The 24,103-nt window shown below is 43.5% G+C and overlaps 1 protein-coding gene across 1 annotated transcript; it reads right to left on the reverse strand.

Moving 5' to 3' along the window:
• Positions 1–1,317: 1,317 nt before the first annotated feature.
• LOC144681098 (protein eyes shut homolog) lies at positions 1,318–21,418 on the reverse strand. Its single transcript, XM_078542830.1, has 3 exons — positions 21,374–21,418; positions 19,747–19,897; positions 1,318–1,434 (listed from the first exon to the last, which is right to left on the reverse strand). The coding sequence occupies exons 1-3, from the start codon at positions 21,391–21,393 to the stop codon at positions 1,318–1,320; spliced, it is 288 nt and encodes a 95-aa protein (XP_078398956.1). The 5' UTR covers positions 21,394–21,418.
• Positions 21,419–24,103: the final 2,685 nt, after the last annotated feature.

Consider the following 24,103-nt stretch of genomic DNA (forward strand, 5'->3'; position numbering starts at 1 on the left):
ATGCTTGCTCATTTAAAGGCCGGCTCACTGGAATTAAGTTCTCCATCCAAATTAACTTCCCTGCCAGTGAGAAATTAGAATGTTCATATTAACGACTGCACATAACGGGTGTGCACCTGCTGAGGTAGGCTTCTTCCATGATTAGCGGTGAGTTGCCGCTGCCTTGTTCTCCTTGGGGAGCATCGGTAAGTGCCCACCTATGCTTGAGACCAGGTGGCGGCAGTGCAGGTTACGTGGTGGATGACCAAGAGAGGAAGGAAGGGTTAGTGGGGAAGGGTGGAGCAGTGGCTGGGCAAAGGCGGGAGGGATAGTGCAGGCTGTCCGGGTGCCCTTTAAATATGGCACCAGGATATTTGACCCCATGAGGGAACTGCGGTGACTTCCCCTTTGCCCCCGCTGTGAGAATCCGTGAGCTCCTCGTGAATGCACATGTAATGATCTGGACAGCACAAGATCATGCATGGTCAGCCATCCCGCACCCCACCCCCTCAATGGAGATCACTCCCATCTCTCTGCCCACCACCAAACCTATACCCCAGAATGGACAATTCCAGCCAAAAAGAAAGCAGATAAAGGCAGAACGAGGAACACAGAAACTCTGTGGAAAAGCCAGCAAAGCTCTCTACAAAGAGGTCAGTTTTCTTTTTGGTAAGAAGAAAAATAGAATTCCTAGAATTCCAGAAGCTCTTGCAGGGCGCAGGGTGGTGGGGGGTGTGGTGGATATATACAAGTGAGCTAACAGGGACTGAATCCTGAAAACAGTGCAAATCGCTCAGGCATGCAAAAGAGCTCAGAGTTTGTATCAGATGACCAGATCATAAACTGGGGTGTTATTGTTTGGTCGATTGAAAATGAATTCTGGAAAGCTACACCATCAGGACTGATGTGACCCAAGTGAGAGAGGGATCGTGTTAACCATATCCAGGGTCTTTGGATGGAATACCACTTCCAGTGAAGGCGAATTGAGGGCCAAATCGATTGAGTGGGAAAGTGAGAGATCCTACGTAATGGAGGGGGAGTGAGAGAACTTCGGAACGGCATATGTGTGAGGAGTGATGCGGGGGGTTGTGGTTGCGTAAGATGTAACTTTTTTCTATCAACTATTTAAAGTGAAATTTACCTTTTTATATGAAGTATCATTTGTCTGTTTATTCATGTTTAATTTGCATTGGTTCTGATTCATGTTGAAGTAAGAGTTACAAAAAGTAAAATCTTGTTGTGATTTTTTTTCTTTAGGTGAGTCATTTGATAAATTTGGTTTCCTGAGGGATCTTAACATTATGCATTGCAGCTTCAAAAACACAAAGTCATCTTCTTCTACCTGCAGTGGTCAATGTTATTTCTGCTAATAGCATTCGAAAGGACTAAGGGGCCCAATCCATTGATTTCCATTACTTCTAGGCAGCCAGTGAAGTTGTTGAATGGCTCAGCAACCTGCAAAACAAAGATTAATTAACACTTCAAAATAAGCTGTTCAATGTTTGCTGCTCAATTACATAGAATATTCTTGCAAATTCCATGAATTTCTGAATTCTCTGTGATCCATTACCAGACAAGGGCACAGCTATTGATTATACGAACAGCGCTTGGCAAGTTTTTGCAAAGCCATTGACAGAAAATTTAGGTCAAATGCATTGCCTATATTGCAGATCAGGGAAGCTTCATTTTACCTTCCAATCCTGTGTCTCCAGGCTTATGGTAGACTAGCAACTGTCATTTTTCTGCTAGTTGTATCCATGCAGTCTGGGCAGAATTGGCTGAACCAACGTAAAAGACATGAGTTGAGGCCAGAATCCCTTACACCTGTTCTTTACACTGGTTCGAGGTTCAATTCTTCCGAGTCAGGCCCCACCCACAAAACAGGTTCATTCTCTCCATTCAAAATGGCGAGGCTCCACTGAATGTGCTGGGCTAGGAAAGTTCTTCAAATTGTGCTCATTCTCCCATGTTCACTAACATTTTCAGGTAAACTTTTAAAGATTTTTTATATCAAAAATATTTATTTTACAAAGAAACTGATCAGTGTACGCCAATGAAACTATGAAATGGTTCAGTATAATGTCATTTCCGATGGTTTTAAGTTAGGACACCTATTATAAAAATGATTATTTTTGCTGTTAAACACATTTTCAGCTGTGTTAATGAAACTGAACCAGTCCACCACTCTTAAATGCATCAAGGAATAAATTTTCATGTAACAATTAAAAAATTGTGTTCTGCTGCACTGCCCAATTTTGCTGGTTCTTGGAAGATTTTGCGGTTTTTTCAGAAGTATTTTTTTTCATGGAACGTGGGAGTCACTGGCAATGCCAGTATTTGTTGCCCATCCCTAATTGCCATTCAGAGGGCATTTAAGAGTCAACCACATTACTGTGGGTCTGGTGACATGTGTAGGCCAGACCAGGTAAGGACGGCAGATTTCCTTCCCTAAAGGTCATTAGTGAACCAGATGGATTTTTATGACAATGATAGTTTTATGGCCACCATTACTCAGACCAACTTTATGGCAGTATTTTCCTGTTGGCGAGCGGGGGCAGAGCCCGCTCGCCGACGCGTCAAATGATGTGCGGTGACGTCGGGCGTGCGTCCTGACATCACCGCGCGTCATTTAGGTTTTCAGTTCGGGGGCGCACAGCTGAGTCGGCTGCGCACCTGCCGAACTGTCAAAGGCCTATTAAGGCCTGTTAAAAACTAATTAAAACAATTAAAGGAGCTGCCCGTCCAACCTTAAGGTTGGCGGGCAGGCGAAGAGCCCAGGCGGCCTTCGCATTTTTCATGGAACCTCATCCACGGGTGGGTAAGTGTTTAAAAAAATCAGTAAAATTTTTTCCAAAATTTCATTAACATGTCCCAGCTCAAGTGACACTGTCACATGAGGGGACATGTTTCAAAAGTTTAAAAATCCTTTATTTAAAAGTTTAACACTGAAACAAATCTCACTGAGGCACCTCCATGAAAGAGCGCAGGGAACCACTCCCGGGCATGCATCATGATGGGCGGGCCTTAATTGGCATGCCCATGTAAAATGGCAACGCCGACCCGATCGGGTTCGCGCCTGCCCCTGCACTACCCCCCGATGGAGGGAGGTTTCTGGTCCATATTCCAGATTTTATTAATTGAAATTAAATTCCACCAGCTGCCATGGTGGGACTTGAACCCATGTCCCCAGGGCATTAGTCCAGGCCTCTGGATTACTAGTGTCGTTACCACTATACCACCATCTCCCCTAATTTGTCATTATGCATTTAAATTGTGATGGAAATGTGAAATGTACCCTAACCTCCGCGATTTCACATTCATTTTGGTTGCAACATCCTGACTGTGTTCAAAACAGAAACTTTATCCCGATTTCAAACTGGGGTCTTAACGAGGTTGTGTTTCTCTCAAATTGTGGGCTGTAGGGTCAGCACAGCAGTAATGAAAAATCATAATCTCTTTTCAGTCATTCTTGTTGTCCTTCAACTTTAAACCTACTCCCTCTTGTCCTCTTCTTGTGCCTTAGTCTACCTGAATCATGCTGGTGTTCGGATGTGGCCATTAACGGGTGTGGGAAACATCGCGTAGTCTGATATTCCTCTCCTCTCTGCATAGAAACACCCTGTTGCTCCTCAGAATTGCTCAGTGAGAAGCAGTTATAAGCACACATTGAGGTTACATCACTTAATAACATAGCACATTGCATGTAAAGCCTCACTGCGCCATCTGCAGAATGGCTTTGACTCAAAAGATAACTAAGTCTATTTGAAAAGAAATAGACCTGTTCATCAAGGCGACGGATTTCAAGGCTGAAAATGGAATACCTTTCTAAAATGGATATTCTTAGTTCAAAGGGCAGTACTTTTAAATCTCAAAGTTATATTTTTCATTCTTACCTGTGAAAATAAAATTTATCAATTTGAAGGAAGGGGGTGGAATTGTGGAAGGAAATGCTGATGCATGACTTCCTGTTATAAGAAATGGTTGTGTTAGAAATGTTATATATAAAGTAATCCTTATGCACAATGGTTACTGCTCAGATCCTCACACAGATCAGAAATGTTATGCTAGGCAGAGAACATTGAAAATGGAGGAAGATACGGCTCTGCGCCAAAATGGTTCATCAGTAAAAGCGGGAGACCCTGGGTTTCTTCAATCCACAAACAAAATTCATCAAAATTTTTGATGCAAACTGAAGTTATATTGCTGTTAGGTTAGAGTTGTGTATAAAATACTAGGTGTAATAATAAATTATTAATAATAATGATGAGAATTTATTACCATAATAGTTGCAATGTTATTCTTTCATTCAGTTAATCCTACCTTTGGATTTTTTAAATTCTTTCACATGATGTGGATGTCGCTGGCAAGGCCAACATTTATTGACCATCCCTATTTGCCCTTGAGAAGGTGGTGGTGAGCTGCCTTCATGAACCGCTGCAGTCCATGTGGTGTCGGTACACCCACTGTGTTGTTAGGAAGGGAGTTCCAGGATTTTGACCCAGTGACAATGAAGGAACGATGATATATTTCCAAGTTAGGATGGTGTGTGACTTGGAGGGAACTTCCAGGTGGTGGTGTTCCCATGCATCTGCTGCCTTTGTCCTTCTAGATGGTAGAGGTTGCAGGTTTGGAAGGAACTATCTAAGGAGTCTTGATGAGTTGCTGCAGTGCAACTTGTAGATAGTACATACTGTTGTCACTGTGTGTCGATGGTGGAGGGAGTGAATGTTTAAGGTGGTGGATGGGGTGCTGATCAAGTGGATTGCTTTGTCCTAGATGGTGTCAAGTCTCTCGAGTATTGCTGGAGCTTCACTGATCCAGGCAAGTGGGGAGTATTCCAGCACACTCTACATTTGTGTCTTGTAGATGGTGGACAGGCTTTGGGGAGTCAGGAGGTGAGTTACTTGTTGCAGGATTCCTGGCCTCTGACCTGCTCTTGTAGCCACAATATTTATATGGCTAGTCCAGTTCAGTTTCTGGTCAATGGTAACTCCTAGGATGAAGATGGCGGGAGATTCAGTGATGGTAATGCCATTGAATGTCAAGGGTCAATCATTAGGTTTTCTCTTGCTGGAGATGGTCAATGCCTGGCACCAGTGTGGCGTTAATGTTACTTGCCACTTACCGGCCCAAGCCTGCATATAACCTGCATTTATATAGTGCCTTTAACATAATAAAACACACAATACTTCGCAGGAGGGCTGTCAATCAACATTTTTACACTGAGCCATGTGAGGAAATATTACGACAGGTGACCAAAAGCTTTATCAAAGAGGTTTCATTTAAGGAGTATCTTAAAGGACAAGAGACAGACTGGGAGGTTTAGGGAGAGAATTCCAGAGCTTCGAACCTAGAAAGCTGAAGGCACAGCTGCCAATAGTGAGTGAAGTAAATCAGGGACAAGCAAGAGGCTAGAACTGGAAGAGTGCAAAGATCTCAGATCTGTAAGGCTGGAAGTGATTACAGAAATAGGGAAGGGAGGGCCATGGAGGGATTTAAAAACAAGGATGAGAATTTTAAAATGGAAGTGTTGATGGCCGATGAGCCATTTTGATCAGCAAGCACTGGGGCGATGGGTGAACATGGCAAGGGGCAGGATTTTCGGGTCATCAGGCGGGCGCGGCGGGTAGGCCTGGGAGCAGCCGGGAAACAGTTTGCTGCCCGCGATCAGCCCCCCGGCTGTGATTTCACGCTGGCTGGCCAATTAACGGTCAGCCAGTGTGAAAGACGCGCTGAGAAGTTCAGCGCTGCCGGGGTGGGGAACGGGAGGAGTGCGAGCGCAAAAGTCTGCGCATGCGTGGGGGAGCGCGCAATGAAATCTCCCTGAAGGCAGGGGAGCTGCCTCAGGAAGCTGAACAATTTTAAAATCAAAATAAAGATTTTTAAAATCAGAAATAAATGTCCTGACATGGGACTCACTCACAATAACAGAAACAGTATAACAGTTCTGTCCAAAATGTTATATTTATTTTTTATTTAATTATGGAAACCTCATACCGCCCGTGGGTGAGGTTTGCTTAAAAAATCAAAAGGCCGCCTAGCTGATTCGCCCACCCGCCAACCGTAAGGTTGGATGGGCGGTGAAAAATAGGTTTAAATTAATTTATTAAGGGCCTCAATAGGCCTCTTAAATGTAAGCGGGCGCGTTGCCCACTCTCGTGCATGCCCATTGACCGAAACACCGCGCGAGTGCACGATAATGTTGGACACTCGCCCGATGTCATTGCGCACTATTTTATGACCGATCGGGTCGGGCGCGTGCCTGCCTGTGGGATGTAAAATCCTGCCCATGGTTAGGTTTGGGGCAGCGGAGTTTTCAATGAGCTCAGGTTTATGAAGGGTACAAGATGGGGGGCCAGCCAGGAGAACACTGGAATAGACTCACTTGTTAAGTTGCTCTGAGGTTCTCCCCATTAGTTTTAAACTTTAATTATCCAATGCAGATGCATTATGGTTGACATTAGTTAGTAGGGATATGGATAATAAGGGCATCACTTTAATGGGGACATTTTTCTCAAGAGCTAATTGCTTTCCAATGCATCTAAATCAGTGCTAATGGGTTTTTTTTATTTATCGAGATGACCTGATAAATGGTAATATTTTTTATTTCCACTGCAGCATCCTAAGCGTCAGCTTTCAACTTTATTAAAAATTCATCATTTGATCTGACATTTAGCAGCTGTGCCTAACAGCCTTTCAACCAATTCAATCCCTGCACATCTTCAAACCATTTCTTCCAATGTTAACGTCTCATAATGCAGACATGACTAATTCCACATAGGACTTTCTTCATTACTTTGTAATAAACATGAGCACATTACACATTGGCTGATGAGTGTGACTCAGTACAATTCCTCTGAAATGTCTGGACGTTTGTGTGGGTGTTGATTGGGGAGGGTGGGGTTGGGGGGGAGGTTACAGTTTCTTGCCAAGAAAAGCTTTTAGTTCAGAATTAGCCTAAATTGCAACGTGAAAATACCTAATACTGTAAATTTTAGACAAAATAAAAGGTAAAGGGAACACTTCAAGGTGCTTTTGTAGTTTTTAATGTACAGCTAAAACGTCATTTTCCAAATGTCAAAAGCCACTTACTGTCCATCATTGGCTTATAAAACTTGTGGATTTCTTTGCTACAGAAGAGAAGAACTAATAATGAGCAGTTAGCGTTGCTAGCAATGAGTTCAGTTCTCTAACAATTTTCCAGTCTTGTCTCAACTTTTGAATAGCATCAGTAGCTGGAACTTACAAACAATTTACCTAATATTCTGTATTGCTCTCTGGGTTTCTAACCCTTGAGAAATAGATGAATGAATATAGTAATAATGTGAAGAGGAAACAAGTGTTACAAATGTGGGATTTTATAAGATTGTTATGTTTCAGGACTGTGCCTTTAATTAGGGAAAAATGGAGGAATGAAGGGCCTCATGTGACCTGCTCTGAACTCTGCTGACAGCAAGTCTGAGTAGTTTGGATGTTAGAGATTAAGAGGAAGGGGAATGGGGCAGACCCATGTTGTTTTACTGGAAAGAAGGTACATGGTGTTCACGCCTGTAGACAATGAACAAAGCATCTGCGCTGATGCTGGATAGACTGCGAGTCAAAGTCCTGGGAAGGTGTTGGGAATTTTAGGTTTTGTAAATGGTTACACTTTAAATGGTCTATTTACTTTCAAGATAGAATGAAGTTGGGAGTCTAAAGGATCACTAATTAGCATTTCTACCTGGATACAAGGCCCAAGTGATTCACATTGCCCTGGAGATAGGCTTTGAGAGGGGAAGGGTCCATTGGAAGCGATTGCAGGATCGGGTTACAGGTTTTCCTAAAGGTATCACGGAACATCACAGACAGGTTCAGTCTGCAAGAATCCAAGGGAGAGGAGGGGAGAACCAAGAGATGGAGGTAGAAAATCTCTACGGTTCAACACAGTACAATACGGTACAATAATGCAGGTGGGAGCTCATGCTCAGATTGAAGAGACGAGGGTTTAAATGAAGTTGGAAGATTCACCTAGCTTTGGCTAGAGGAAGGGATCTCCAGGGTAACCCACAATGTGAAAGTTCAAGGGATAGAAGTTAAATGACTAGAAATGGAAAAATTAGTTAAAAATCACATTGGATTGGCTCCTGGAGAATGAAGTGCCTACTTAAGGATCAGAGTAAAGAATAATCATAGAGAAAGATTTTCAGTCATATTAAATGTTAAATAGGTGATCTTTTCTGAAGTTAAGGGTAGATGTTGTCCAATGAAATAGTATTTAGTCAATGTTCTTTGAGTTTGTGTGTTACAGTAAAAGCCCTAAAACTTGAAATCTTGTCATGCAATTCATTTAAATTTCATTTTAAAAGTTATCAGTCTCTACGGGGGATTGTAACAAATTGGGGGCTCTTGTGGGAGTTCAAATCCACAAGCTGAGGTGAGTACACTGGAATTTGCTAATGTTTAAACGAACAAGATTTCACAGTGACTTTTGCTGTATTTATTGGAAAGTTAAAATGGTTTAGTCTATCGTGGAAGCATTCTTTGAAAGAGAGGAACTGTCTGTGAGAGCCTTGCAACAATTAACAAAGGTAAATTTGAAGGCAATCGTAGAGAAATTAGATATTAGATTTTAAGGTAGGTGTTAAGGGGGCAGACATTATTGAGGTATTGACTCAACATCTGAACCTTGAGGAAGGAAAAAAATAATCCTGACAAAACACAGGTTAAATTTAGCCAGAATATGGTTATAAATGAAGCAACTCAAATTGGGAAGAGACTGAAAAATGAAAAAAACTTGAACTCAAAAAAGAGGAAAAGGAAAAAGAAAGGCAAATGTGAAAATATGAACTTGCATTTCAAAGAGTAAAAGAAAGAGAAAGCCTTCAATTGCAAAGAGAGGTGGAAGCCAGAAAATTTGAATTGAACAGAGAAAGGCTTTAATCATGTGAAGGAAGCAGTATTTAGAGAATGGTGTTTGGAGTGGGGACCAAAAACAATGGCTTCAGCCTTCCCAGTATTTAACTGAATAAAATTTAATATAAATGCTATTCTTTCTATTGAAGTTGAACTAAATTGTAACTCTTTATCTCCACTTTATTTTAGTGATTCTTGAATGCAAGAATCATTTTTGCATAATCATCAGCATTTTTTTTCAATGGAGAAACCTAAGTTGGCCAGGAAATTTTACAACGATTCAGATTTAACTCCTAGGGATGAATCTTACCTATGCTGGGCAGGCTGGGCGGGAGCGGGCGCAGAGCCGATCACCGCCCGTGATCGGCTGTGCGCCACCATTTTATGTGGGTGGGCCAATTAAGGCCCGCCCAGCGTCATGCACAGAGCTGCCTCAGGGAGATTAAGTTGATAGTGAAACTTTTTATTAAAGGAGGAAAGAAATAATTTAAACATGTCCCATCATGTGACAATGTCACATGAGCCGGGACATGTTTGTGAATTGTGCAAAATTTAATTAATTATTTTATAAAACCTTCAGGAAACCTCATCCCGCCCGTGGATGAGGTTTCCTGAAAAACACGAAGGCTGCTTGGGCTCTTCGCCTGCCCGCCAACCTTAAAGTTGGATGGGCAGCGTTGCTAACAACTTTAATTGTTTTTTTTTTAATGGCCTTAATAGGCCTTTGACTATTTGGCGTGCGCCCGCCGAACAAAATATCTAAATGACACATGATGATGTTGGGACGCACGTCTGATGTCATCGCTTGTTACTTAGCGTGTCGGGCCCGCCCGCCCACATGCTGACGGCAATATTCTTCCCCTAGTTTTGGTTTGGCAAGGAATATTCACCTCGTGCCTAAGTTCAGTGAGGAAAGAGTTGAAATGTATTTTGTCTTGCTTGAGAAAATTGCTACAAAGTTACAATGGCCCAGAGAAATTTGGATAACTTTATTACAAAGTATTTTGGTCGGGAAAGCATTTTAAGTTGTCGGTCTCCACGGTGATCCTAGCACTAATAATTACTGCATGTGGAAGTTTTGTCGTGGTCTCTGGTGAGGGGGTCATGAAGCGTTCTTCAGCTCCAGGTTCATGCTAAAAGTGAGCATGGCACAATTTTCATGAGAGTGACATGGGGCGGTACCTGGAACACACAGAGGTGGAAGTTTGGTTACATCTGGACAGCTGTACTAAGCTCTGGTTGACCCCATTTATGGTACTGCATGCAATCTGGGCATCACGCCTCTGGAAGGAGATGCTGACCTTGGAGGGCACCAAAAGGTAGGTTCACCAGAAGGACACAGTGGCAAAAGGTTAAGTTATGAGGGCAGGTTGTATCAACTTGTGTTCCCTTGGCTATAGAAGATTTAAGGGTAACCAATTCGAGGTAGTTAAGATGGTTAAAGGAATCAATGGGATAGATGGAGAGAAACAATTTCCTTGGGTGGGAGAGTCCAGAGCAAGGGGGCATAACCTTAAAATTAGAACAAAGCTGTTCCAGGGGTGATGTCCCAGTAGTGGATGTCTGGAAGTCACTCCCCACAAAATCTGTTGAGGCTGGGTGTTTAGAAAATTTCAAATTACAGATTGATAGATTTTTGTTCAACAAGGGTATTAAGGGTTACAGATACGAGGTGGTGATCTGATCTGCCCTGATCTAATTAAATGGTTGTAAAGCTTTGAGAAGCTGAATGGTCTACTCCTGTTCCTATGTTTCAAGCTGCAGTCAAAGCATCCAAGCATAGGTTTTAGAGGGGTCAGCAGGCAGCAATTCAGAGTTTCTTGCATTTATACAGTGCCATTCATGTCCTCAGAACATTCCAAAGTGTTTTATAGCCAGTGAAGCGTAGTCACTGTTGTAACGTAGGGAATGCGACTGGCAATTTGCACACAGCAAGATCGCACAAACAACAATGAGATAATGGCCAGGGAATCTGTTTTAGTGATGATGGTTGAAGCATAATTGTTGGCCTGAACACTGGGGAGAACTCCCCTACCTTTCTTTGAAATTGTGTCACAGAATCTTTTACATACAAAACTATCCTCTCAATTTTATTCACTGATGTGAGGTGGCAAAGCCCTATCACAGTCTTTCAGAAGGCAAACTAGAAAACCTCTAATATCACTATGGTAACAGAATGAGGACCATCAGTTGCACACAATTTTCCATTATATTAATTATATACTCCCCTAAGAACATGTCTCCTGAATCTCTCATTCCTTCTACACTCTGTGGTCTTCTAAACACAAGCCTCCCAACACCTTACTCTTTGCTTAATGATTTAACTCATTCAAAGGACTCTGCTCCTTAACTTAGGCTTCTCCATTTTAAAGAAAAATGCCGATAATCATGTAGAAATGAGCCTTGAGTTCAAGTACAGTTAAAATAATGAAGGTAAAGAGGTATAATTTCAGTTCAACTTCAAAAGAAAGATGTGCATTTATATTAAATTATATTCAAATGTGACACGGGGAGCTGGATTTTTGCTACCAAGGTGGATAGCTCGAGTTGAAAAATTCCTCAAGTTGGCAGACCCGCCTCAGTAGAAAGTGTCCTGTCAGACCAAACCTTTGCTTGGGGTAATAAAAACAGAAAATGCTGGAAAAACTCAGCAGGTCTGACAGCATCTGTGGAGAGAAAAAAACAGAGTTAACGTTTTGAGTCCGTATGACTTGTTATACAGACTCGAAATGTCATATGGACTCGAAACGTTAACTCTGTTTCGCTCTCCACAGATGCTGTCAGACGTGCTGAGTTTTTCCAGCATTTTCCGTTTTTATTTCAGATTTCCAGCATCCGCAATATTTTGCTTTTATCTTTGCTCGGGTGATGGGGGGAGGAGGTGGGATTTGCGTATGCCAGAAGCTACATATATTCATACACAGGGCCCTGTCCTTGCAGACAGAAGGAACATGTCCACGCATTGTGCCTATTTTAGCTTGGGGGACAGCCATTCCCTGGTTCATTCCGCAGGACAATGCCTTGACCAATCAAAAGTCGCCTGCCTGGCCTGAATTTGAACAAAAGCTTAGCAGCTAACTGTTCCCTAGTACATTCTCCATGGCAATGCATCTACCAATCAGAGTCCACTTGCCAACCAATAAGCACTCTCTTCTCATGCAGTATAAATTGTTGCTGCTTTTACTATTGGTTTTCTTGCTAACTGTCCTGATGAGTGCAAGATGAAAAGCTTCACCGACATGTCTCTCTTTTCAACAATACTCAAGTTCTGAACCACCAAACGACTATAAATTATATTTAGTTAAATATTGGGAAGGCTGAAGCCATTGTTTTTGGTCCTCACTCCAAACATTGCTCTCTAACTACTGATCCCATCCCTCTCCCTGGCAACAGTCTGAGATTAAGCCAGTCTGCTTGCAGCCTTAGGGTCAGATTTTCACTGAGTCGTAAGGACTCTGGAGCCACTCCCAGTCTCCCACTAAAGGATTACGTGAGTTTTTTAAATTCATTCATGGGATGTGGGCTTCACTGGCTAGGCCAGCATTTATTGCCCATCCTTAGTTGCCCTTAAGAAGGTGGTGGTAAGATGCCTTCTTGAATCGCTGCAGCCCATGTAGTGTAGGTACATCCACAGTGCTGTTAGGAAGAGAGTTCCAGGATTTTGACCCAGTGACAGTGAAGGGATGGCGATATATTTCCAAGTCAGGATGGTGAATGACTTGGAGCGGAATTTTCAGGTGGTGGTGTTCCCATGAATGTGGTGCCCTTGTCCTTCTAAGTGGTAGTGGCTGTGGGTTTGGAAGGTGCTGCCTAAGGAGCCTTGGTGAGCTTCTGCAGTGCACCTTGTAGATAGTACACACTGCGCCACTGTTCGTTGGTGGTGGAGGGAGTGAATGTGGAAGGGGTGCCAATAAAGCGGGTTGCTTTGTCCTAAATGGTGTCAAGCTTCCTGAGTGTTGTTGGAGCTACACTCATCCAGGCAAGGGAAGAGTATTCCATCGCACTCCTGGCTTGTGACTTGTAGATGGTGGACAGGCTTTGGGGAGTCAAATGAGTTATTCATCACAGGATTCGTAGCCTCTGACCTGCTCTTGTAGCCATAGTGTTTATATAGCTAATTCAGTTCAGTTTCTGGTCAATGGTAATCCCCAGGATGTTGATATTGGTGGATTCAGCGATGGTAATGCCTTTGAATGTCAAGGGGTGATGGTTAGATTCTCTCTTGTTGGAGATGGTTATTGTCTGGCACCTGTGTGGCGTCAATTTTACTTGCCACTTGTCAGCCCAAGCCTGGATATTGTCCAGGTCTTGCTGCATTAGGGAATGGGCTGCTTTAGTATCTGAGGAGTCACGAATGGTGCTGAACATTGTTTGATCGTCAGCGAACATCCCCACTTCTGACCTTATGATGGAAGGAAGGTCATTGATGAAGCAGCTGAGGATGGTTGGGCCTAGAACACTACCCTGAGAAACTCCTGCAGTGATGTCCTGAAACTGAGATGATTGACCTCCAACAACTACAACCATCTTTCTTTGTGCTAGGTATGACTCCGTGATTCCCATTCACTCCAGTTTTACTAGGGCTCCTTGATGCCACACTCGGTCGCCTGCTGCCTTGATGCCAAGGGCAGTCATTCTCATCTCACCTCTGGAGTTCAGCTGTTTTGTCCATTTTTGAACTAAGGCTGTGATGAGGTCAGAAACTGAGTGGCCCTGGCAGAACCCAAACTAAGCATCAGTGAGCAGGTTATCGCTAAGCAAGTGCTGCTTGATAGCACTGTTGATGACCCCTTCCATCACTTTACTGATGATTGAGAGTAGACTGATGTGGCGGTAATTCGCCGGGTTGGATTTGTCCTGTTTTTTGTGTACAGGACATACCTGGCAATTTTCCACATAGCTGGTTAGTGTTGTAGCTGTAGTGGAGCAGCTTGGCTAGGGCTGTGGCAAGTTCTGGAGCACAAGTCTTCAGTGCTATTGCCAGAATATTGTCAAGGCTCTTAGCCTTTGCAGTATCCAGAGCTTTCAGCCCTTTCTTGATATCACATGGAGTGAATCGAATTGGCTGAAAACTAGCATCTGTGATGCTGGGGACCTCTGGAGGAGGCTGAGATGGACCATCCAGTCGGCACCTGTGGCTGAAGATTGTTGCAAATGCTTCAGACTTATCTCTTGCTTTGTTGTGGGCTCCTCCATCATTGAGGATGGTGTCACTGTGTGAAAATAAGGGGTTGCCCATTCAAGACAGAGAGGAGGTAAAATTTTTTCACTCAGAGGGTCATGAGTCTTTGGAACTCTCTTTCTGAAAAGGTGGTGGAAGCAGAGTCTGAATATTTTTAAGGCAGAGGTGGATAGATTTTTGGTAAGCAAGGGGGTGATAGGTTATCTGTGGTAGGTGGGTGCAGGTTTCAAGCTATTATCAGATCAGCCATGATCTTATTAAATGGCAGAGCAGGCTCGAGTGGCTGAATAGCTTACTCCTGCTCCTTGTTCGTATGTTAGTATTTGTGGAGTCTCCTCCTCCAGTGAGTTGTTGAATTTTCCACCACCATTCACGACTGGTTATGGCAGGATTCAGAGCTTAGATCTGATCCATTGGCTGTGGAATCGCTTGGCTCTGTCTATCACTTGCTGCTTATGCTGTTTGGCACGCAAGTAGTCCTGTGTTGTAGCTTCACCATGTGCTGCTCCTGGCATGCCCTCCTGCACTCTTCATTGAACCAGGGTTGATCCCCTGGCTTGATGATAATGGTAGAGTGTGGGATATGCCGGGCCATGAGGTTACAGATTGTGTTCGAGAACAATGCTGCTGCTGCTGGCCCACAGCACCTCATGGATGCCCAGTCTTGAGTTGCTAGATCTGTTTGAAATCTATCCCATTTAGCATGGTGGTAGTGCCACACAACATGATGGAGGATATCCTGAGTGAAGACGGACTTTGTCTCCACAAGGACTCTACGGTGATCACTCCTACTGATACTGTCACGGACAGATGCGTCTGCGGCAGGTAGGTTGGTGAGGATGAGGTCAAGTATGTTTTTTCCTCTTGTTGGTTCCCTCATCACCTGCTGCAGACCCAGTCTAGCAGCTATGTTCTTTAGGACTCGGCCAGCTCATTCTATGGTGGTGCTACCGCACCACTCTTGGTGATGGATATTTAAGTCCCCCACCCAGAGTACATTCTGCGCCCTTGCAACACTCAGTGCTTCCTCCAAGTGGTGTTCAACATGGAAGAGCACTGATTCATCAACTGAGGGGGGTATGGTTCGTGGTAATCAGCAGGAGATTTCCTTGCCCATGAGACTTCATGGGGTCCAGAGGTGATGTTGAGGACTCCCAGCGCAATTCCCTCCCGACCGTATACTACTGTATCAGCCCCTCTGCTGAGTCAGTCCTGCCGTTTGACAGGACATACCCAGGGATGGTGATGGTGGTGTCTGTCACATGAACTTTAAAGTATGATTCCATGAGGATGACTATGTTAGCTCTCCCAATTTTGGCACAAGCCCCCAGATGTTAGTAAGGAGGACTTGCTGGGTTGACAGGGCTGGGTTTGCCATTGTGCCTAGGTCGATGCCAGGTTGTCGGTCCGGTTTCATTCCTCTTTATTGATTTTGTAGCGGTTTTGACACAACTGAATGGCTTGCTTGGTCATTTCAGAGGGCATTTAAGAGTCAACCACATTACTGCAGATCTGGAGTCACTTGTAGGCCAGACCAGGTGAGGACAGCAGATTTCCTTCCCTAAAGGGAATTAATGAACCAGATGGGTTTTTCCAGCAGTCGACAATGGTTTCATGGTTGTCATTAGACTTTTTAATTCCATATTTTTTTAATTGAATTCAAATTCAACTGCATGGTGGGATTCAAACACGGGTCCCACAGCATTACCCTGGGTCTCCGGATTACTAATTCCAGTGACAATACTATATGCCACCACCTCCCATGCTATACAGGTGCAGAGAAGATTGATAATGTTACGATGTTATAATAATCTATTTTATCTGTGATCTCTTTTGTCAATGGCTCAAAGTTTATTTGCACAAGCTAAGGAGGTGGTGAGTACTTATAATTTCTGTAATTGATATGTTAAAAGTCTGGTTGATTGACACTTCTATAGTTTTTTAAAAAAAATTATGAATAGCTGTTTTTAAGCAGTTCCATGCATGCCATTGTTACTAAGTGCTTCATTGGTTCTGTACAGAGCACATATTGGGTGAATGCGCATGGAAGTTCTATGAGTTGGCATGGAGGGTATGAGGAGGCCACTGGGGGTGATGGGGGCATGAGTTGGCATGGGAGATATAAGGGGCTATGGGGGTGGGTGGGGGCATGAGTTGGCACTGAATTAGCATGGACAGGGATAGATGAGACCTTTGCAACTTACCTCTCAAAGGATTCCTGAATCCAGACTATGGTTCATGATTTCTCTAAGGGTCTGTGAACCATGAGTCATGGAGAAGCTGGCCCAACTCCACGAAAATTGCAGAGACTAGGAGATGCCTACCCCTGCAATGGAGCCGGCCCGGTCAGGTGTTGCATGGTGTGGGCTTGCTACCTGTACCCTTATCCTGCGTCACTGAGAATTGGGGGCAGGGATCAAGAATTGAGTCCCACCCTCCATTTTTAAATGGCATTCGGCTGCCGCTGTGGCTGTCTCCGATCTACGTCTGGGGCGACGGACCCGACTCCATCCTGCAACGGCTCCAGGAAAAATTGGGTCTGACAGGGCACTTTCTATGGAGGCAGGCCTGCCGAACCGAGGAATTTCCTAACTCAAGCTATCCACCTTGGTTGTGAAAATCTGGCCATTAGTGTCGCATTTGATCCAGAAATGAGCTTCCAGCCTCATAGCCATACCATCTGTAAGGCTGCCTTTTTTCACATTTGCAATGTCACTCGACTTCGCCCCAGTCTCAGCTCATCTGGTGCTGAAACCCTCATTCTCATCCTTGTTTTCAAATCTCTCGAAGATCTTACTTCTCCCTATCTTTGTATTCTCCTCCAGCCCTAATGAGCTCCTCTAGTTCTGGCCTCTTGTGCATTCCAAATCATAATCACTGCACCATTAGTGGCCATGCCTTCAGTTGTCTATGCCCCAAGCGCTGAAATTTCCTTCCTTAATCTCTCTGCCTCGCTTTCCTCCTTTATGATGCTCCTTAAAACCTACCTCTTTGACCAAGATTTTGGTCATCTGGCCTAATATCTTATGTGGCTCGGTGTCATATTTGTTTTCTAATGCTCCTGTGAAGCGTTTTAAAGATGACATACAAATATAGGTTGTTGCTGTTGATTTAGCACCGTTCATAGGATGTCTGAAAGCACTTTATATTCAGTGAAGCACTTTTGAAGCACAGGGACACAACAGGCAATTTGCGTACAGCAAGCTCCCACATACAGCAATGTGATAATGACCAGGTATCTTATTTTTGTGACATTGGTTGAGGGATAAATATTGACCAGGGTGCTAGGGAGAAAACCCCTGCTCTTCTCAAAATAGTGCCACATACATTAGAGGGCTGTTGGGGCCCAGTTTACCCAAAAGACAGCACCTCCAACAGTGCTGCACTGGAGTGTCGGCCTAGATTTTTGTGTTGATTCAGAGGCGAGAATGCTACCAACTGAGTCATGGCTGACACTTTTATTTCATTTCTATGCTCATTCCCCAGGTAACGGCTCATCAGCTTGTTGCTCTTTTTTTTTGTGTGGAAGAGTCAGTGTATACACTGTCCACAGACGATCAATATAGACAATGGACAATCTATGGATTGTCTATGGATAATCTTGCCAGCAAACTGGGAGAGGGGGCCAGCTCTCCTGGCGGGTTATGACATCCTCCTCGCCTGCCTGATCTCAGCTGCTGGCCATAGGCCGCTCTGCGGAGGGGTTCATCCTACATGATGGTAGCCTAGCAGCTGTAGCCATTTTTTAATTCAAAAGTTGGCGGGAGGGGACCACAAGATAAGTGTCCCCTCTCCCTCTCTTACTCTTACAGGCAAGCTGCAGCTCCTACCAAGCTGGAAGGCCTCCTATTTGCAAGCCCGCCCATCATCCTTGATTGGACGGTGAGGCCGCCCTCTGACCACTAATTGGTCAATTCAGGGAAAAGCCATTGCTGGGTGAGTGATCCCCACACAGTGCGGGGTTATGACCCCCATTTAACCCCAATGTTAGGGTCCTGACCCAAAACCCCAAATACTGCCCCATATTTTCACACAACAATTCGGAACTGCCAACTACTTGCTGCAAGTGCATAGAGCTAGGGAACCTTACAACTAAGGATCCCCAACTTTGCAGTCGACTCAAGTAATTCATAGCCTCAGATTTTGTTAATCTGTATCAAATACACTGGTACTTATTAATCTTAGGCCTCAGTCTGAGTATTCTGCCCAAGTCTGGACACCACTGTTTAGTAAGGATGCCAAGGCGATGGACAGAGAGCAGTGGTGATTTACTGCAATGGGAGAAGGGGTGAGGTTCTTTAGTTATGTGAGGAGACTAGAGAAGCCAGGATTGTTCTCCTTGGAGCAGTGAAGGTTAGGGCAAGATTTAATAAAGAGTTCAATGTTATGAAAGGTTCTGACGGAGAAGACGGGGAGAAACTGTTACCACGAGTAGGTAACAAGAGAACATGGATGTCTGATAAGAACCAGGTTGTGGTGGTGGGTAGAAAAGAGGAGGTTTTATTTTTATACAATGAATTGTTATGATCCGGAATTCACAATCTGAAAAGGGAGGTGGAACCAGATTCAATCCAGCCATAGACTCATTACGACACAGGAGAGGGGAGCCATTTGGCCTGTCGAGTCCATGCCAGATCAATGTAGAGCAATGCAGTCAGTCCCATTCCCATGCTCCATCCCTGTGGCCCTGCAAGTTTATTTCCCTCAAGTGCTCATGCAGTTTTCTTTTGAAATCATTAATCGTCTCCACTTCCACCACCCTTTCTGGGGAGGAGCTGGTGTTGTGGTATTGTCACTGAACTGGTAATCAAGAGACTGAGGGTAATACTCTGGGGACCCAGGTTCAAATCCTCCCACAGCAGATGGTGGAATTTGAATTCAATAAATATCTGGAATTAAAAGTCTAATGATGACATGAAACCATTGTCATAAAAACCCATCTGGTTCACTAATGCCCCTTTAGGGAAGGAAATCTGCTGTCCTCACCTGGTCTGGCCTACATGTGACTCCAAACCCACAGCAATGTGGCTGACTCTTAAAAATGCCCTCTGAACAAGGGCAATTAGGGATGGGCAATAAATGCTAGCCTAGCCAGCGATTCCCACAAATGAATTTTTAAAAACCCTCTTGTAGGCAGCGAGTTCCAGGTCATTGCCACTTGCTGTGTACAAAAGTTCTTCCTCACATTTCTTATGTATCTCTTGCCCCAAAACCTTTGACCCCTAGACCTTGCAACATCAGCTCATAAAAACAGTTTTCTTTGTCTAACTTATCTAAACCTGTCATCGTCTTGTACACCTCTATCAGATCACCCCTCAAACTATTTTGCTCCAGGGTGAACAGCCTCAGCTTCTCCAACCTAACCTTGCAGCTAAAATTCCTCATCCCTGAAACCATTTTGGTAAGTCTCATCAAGGACCCTCACATCCTGCCCAAAGTGTGGTGACCAGAACTGGACGTAATACTGGTAACTTTCAAAACAGTATTGGATAAACACATGAAAAGGGAAAAAAAAATTGCAGGCCTATAGGGAAAGAGGAGAAGAGTAGAGCTAATTGAATAGCCCACTAAAAGGCAACAAAAGCACAATGGGCCAAATGTACTCCTTCAGCACAACAAGATTCTAAATTAGAAACACAATTCAAGGAAACAAGAACTAATAATGGCACCTCCATGAAAACTTGTTGCCATACCTGATTTGGCCTGTAGCTGGTTGGTAAGCCACCTAGGAAGACGGGCCCTGTGCGTTGATTGACGAGACGAGACCAAGTGTTGCTGGGTGCACTGTTTGCCATGGTAACCCCAAACACCGTCACTACAGCATCGCAAGGTACCACGTCTTGCCTGCATAAAAGGTTACAACATAATGTGTGAAACATGTCAATACATAAAACACACCTATCAATAAAATTAACTTCAAACTCAATCTACAAATGTAAACATCTGCGAGGGACCACGTTTTACATACCAAAGGTCACTGTGTCCAAAACTTATGTGTTGACTTTATTTGAATACACAAGGAATTTATTCATGTCAAAAGTAATGACCAAAGTTAATGCAGATAGTTCTTTCAACAAGTCAATATACTTATATTCAAGTTGCATGTAATCTAAATCATCATTTGTTCTGTTTAAGCTACCGAGACCTCGGAAGCAATGGTAATATTGTGCGATGCAGCACAGATTTACAAAGTCAACAAATGTATTCAGCCTGTTGAGGCACTTCATATTTTTATAATTGGTCCTTATCAGATTAACACAATTTATGTTCTATGTCTGTTTTGTTTCTTAAGCACAAATTGAAACTTGAAGTCCAATAGTAATTTTCAAAGGGAACTGGATAAATACTTAAATAAAGGGAAAACATGTTGCTGGGTTATGGGGAAAGAGCAGGGGAAGTGAGGCAAATTTGTATAACTTTCACAAAGCTGGCAAATGCAGGATGGGCTGAATGGTCTCCTTCTGTACTGTGGAATTCTATGATTGTATGTAGGCACACATGTTGCATACCTTTCTGTGCGGCAGTCGTATGCTGACATGCAGCTCAGACATGCTGCACCATGCAGTGGTAGGGATGGTGATTAGCAATCATGATTCCCAGCATGGTGACTCACAATTTCAGCTGTGTTTGGGAAGGCAACAAACCGCTTCCTCAAAGAAAAGGAGGCAAACCAAAGCACATTGCTCCAGGCTGCTCTGTGACCCAGTTATTGCAGCATGCTGGGGAAAGTATCTGTCCATGACCCACAGTTGCACACAGCAATCGGGGAGTGGGCCCCAATCCTGAGCAATAACTTGTTAAAATGGCAGATTTCTTTCCCCAAAGGGCATTAGTGAACCAGATGGGTTTTTACAGCAATCAATGATAATTTTTCATAGTCACCATTACTGAGACTAGCTTTTAACACCAGATTTATAAATGCCATGCTGGGCTTTGAACACATGTCCCCAGAGCATTAGTCAGGCCTCTGGATTACTAGTCCAGTGACATTACCACTATGCAACCATCTCTCCTGTTTAAGTATCTCCCTTGGGGTTGCATCAAGAGTACATTCCTTGGGATGTTAAGGCAGGTCAGCACACACAATTCCTTCCACAGTGACTTTGAGGCTTTGGCCCACATTGGGAGTTTTCCAAGCAGGCATTTTTTGCTCTGGATGTGAACCCCATCCCTCAGAGAGAGCAACAGAAGGAAAAGAATCAGAAAGGAACTCGTTCCCGTGCTCCAAAGGCAAGGGATCCCCAGGGCACCACTTAGCAGTTAACTTGTGTAATTTTCTATTCTGCTTTCTATGGTAAATAGAATTGAGGAGCTTCTTACCTGATTTGAGTAACATACATTCTCCCATCGTTGACTCTCACTGTCGTGTTAATATGATTTGCTTCTTCAGAAGACTCGCATAAAAACTGGAACTGTTGAAAGAATAATTTTCTACTTTAAAGAAGCAAAGCCCCAGGACGAGGGAAGTTAGGAAGTAATAACAGTTATTAATTATGAATAGAACCTTTTAATATGCATAACATACATTTGGGACCTGCTAGACATAGTATGTACCCAGCAGTGCACACAAGTACCAAGGTAGAAAAACATTGTGTATCATGCTTGTATTACTCAGAATTGCATAGAATTCACAGCATTCACAGAAACAGGCTGCTTGGCCCATCGGATCCATGCCAGCATTTATGCTCCACACGAGCCTCCTCTCACTTTATTACATAATCACCCTATCAGCATATCCTTCTTTCCTTTTCTCGCTCATGTTCTTGTATAGTTTCCCCTTAAATTGTATATTGTATTCCCCTCAACTACGCCTTGTAGTAGCAAATTCATATGAGCATTCAAGAAATAATCACTCTCTCTTTTCTGCACCAATATTTTATAATACATTTCTAATGTTATGAATCCATTTCACGATTAAACTAAGAACCAATGGACATTTATTGAACAATAATAGTTAATTTTTAGTTATACTAGTTAGAAGTAACTATATATGAAGTCATACGAATTAGGAGCAGAAGTAGGCCACTCAACCCCTTGAGCCTGCTCTGCCATTCAATAAGATCATGGCTGATCTGAATGTAACCTCAACCCCACATTCCTGCCTACCCCCGATAACCTTTCACCCCCTCGTTAATCAAAAATCTATCTAGCTCCGCCTTAAAAATATTCAAAGATTCTGCATCCACCACCTTTTGAGGAAGAGAAAATTTCTCCTCATCTCTGTCTTAAATGAGCAACCCCTTATTTTTAAACAGTGATGCCTAGTTCCAGATTCTCCCACAAGAGGAAACATCTCTCCACATCCACCCTGTCAAGACCCCTCAGGATCTTAAAAATTTCAATTAAGTCACCTCTTACTCTTCTAAATTCAAGTGGATACAAACCTAACTTGTCCAGCCTTTCCCCATAAGACAACCCACCCATTCCTGGTATTAGTCTAGTAAACCTTCTCTGAACTGCTTCCAATGCATTCACATCTTTCTTTAAATAAGGAAATCAGTACTCTACACAATATTCCAGATGTGGTCTCACCAATGCCCTGTGCAACTGAAGCACAACCTCCCTACTTTTGTATTCAATTCCCCTCACAATAAATGATAACATTCTATTATCTTTCCTAATTACCTGCTGTACTTGCATACTAACCTTTTGTCATTCATGCACTAGGACACCCAGATCCCTCTGAATCTCAGAGCTCTGCAATCTCTCACTTTTCAGATAATAAGCTTCTTTTTTATTCTTCCTGCTAAAATGAACCATTTCACATTTGCCCACATTATACTCCATTTGCCAGATTTTTGCCCACTCACTTAACCTATCTATGTCACTTTGTAGCCTCCTTCCACACTCTTCACAATTTACTTTCCTCCCTATCTTTGTGTCGTCAGCAAATTTAACAACCATTCCTTTGGTCCCTTTGTCCAAGTCATTAAATAAATTGTAAGAATTTGAAGCCCCAACACCGATCCCTGTGCCACACACTCATCACATCCTGCCAACCAGAACAGACCCATTTATGCCAACTCTCTGCTTCCTGTTAGCTAACCAATCTTCTATCCATACCAGTGTGTTACCCCCCTACACCATGAGCTTTTATTTTCTGCAATAACATTTGATGTGACATTTTATCAAGTGCCTCCTGGAAATCTAAATACAGTACATTCACTGGTTCCCCTTTATCCACAGCATGTGTCTCCTTCAAAGAACTCCAATAAATTGAGTTTTAAAAGTTTATTTACGGGATGTGGGTGTCGCTGGTCGGGCCAGCATTTATTGACCATCCCTAATTACCCTTAAGAAGATGGTGGTGAGCTACCGTCTTGAACCGCTTAATCCATGTGGTGTAGGTACACGCATAGTGCTGTGAGGAAAGAGTTCCAGGATTTTGACCCAGCTACAGTGAAGGGACAGCGATATATTTCCAAGTCAGGATGGTGAGTGACTTGGAGGGGAACTTCCAGGTGGTTGTGTTCCCATCTATCTGCTGCCTTTGTCCTTCTAAATGGTAGTGGTCGTGGGTTTGGAATGTGCTGTCTTGGTGAATTCCTGCAGTGCATCTTGTAGTTGGTACACACTGCTGTTACTGTGCATCAGTTAAACATGACTTTCCTTTCACAAAACCATGTTGACTCTGCCTGATTGCCTTGAATTTTTCTAAGCGCCCTGTTACAACATCTTTAATAATAACTTCTAACATTTTCCCTATGACAGACACATCTGCAGTAACTGATTGCAGTTGCAGAAACTTCAGCTCCAAGCTATTGAGCTGGAGGCTGAGCTGCAGACACTGCAGCATATCAGGGAGGGGAAAGTTACCTGTGCACTTTCTTCCAGGAGGCAGGGAACCCCTTAGGATGGAGTCTTCTGATTTGTTCAGTGGTCAGGGACAGGATGGTGTAACTGTAAGTGAGGCAGGGAAGGGGACCCAAAGGGCAAGCATGCAGGAACCTTGGCCCTTGTAATTGTCCAGTAGGTTTGAGGCTCTTTCAACTTGTTTTGATGAGAGTAGGGGCTACCGGGTGGATGAGCTAACTGGTAATGACACCGTGG

Source organism: Cetorhinus maximus, chromosome 5 (assembly GCF_964194155.1).
Source record: "Cetorhinus maximus chromosome 5, sCetMax3.hap1.1, whole genome shotgun sequence".
In the NCBI taxonomy this organism is placed as follows: Eukaryota; Metazoa; Chordata; class Chondrichthyes; order Lamniformes; family Cetorhinidae; genus Cetorhinus; species Cetorhinus maximus.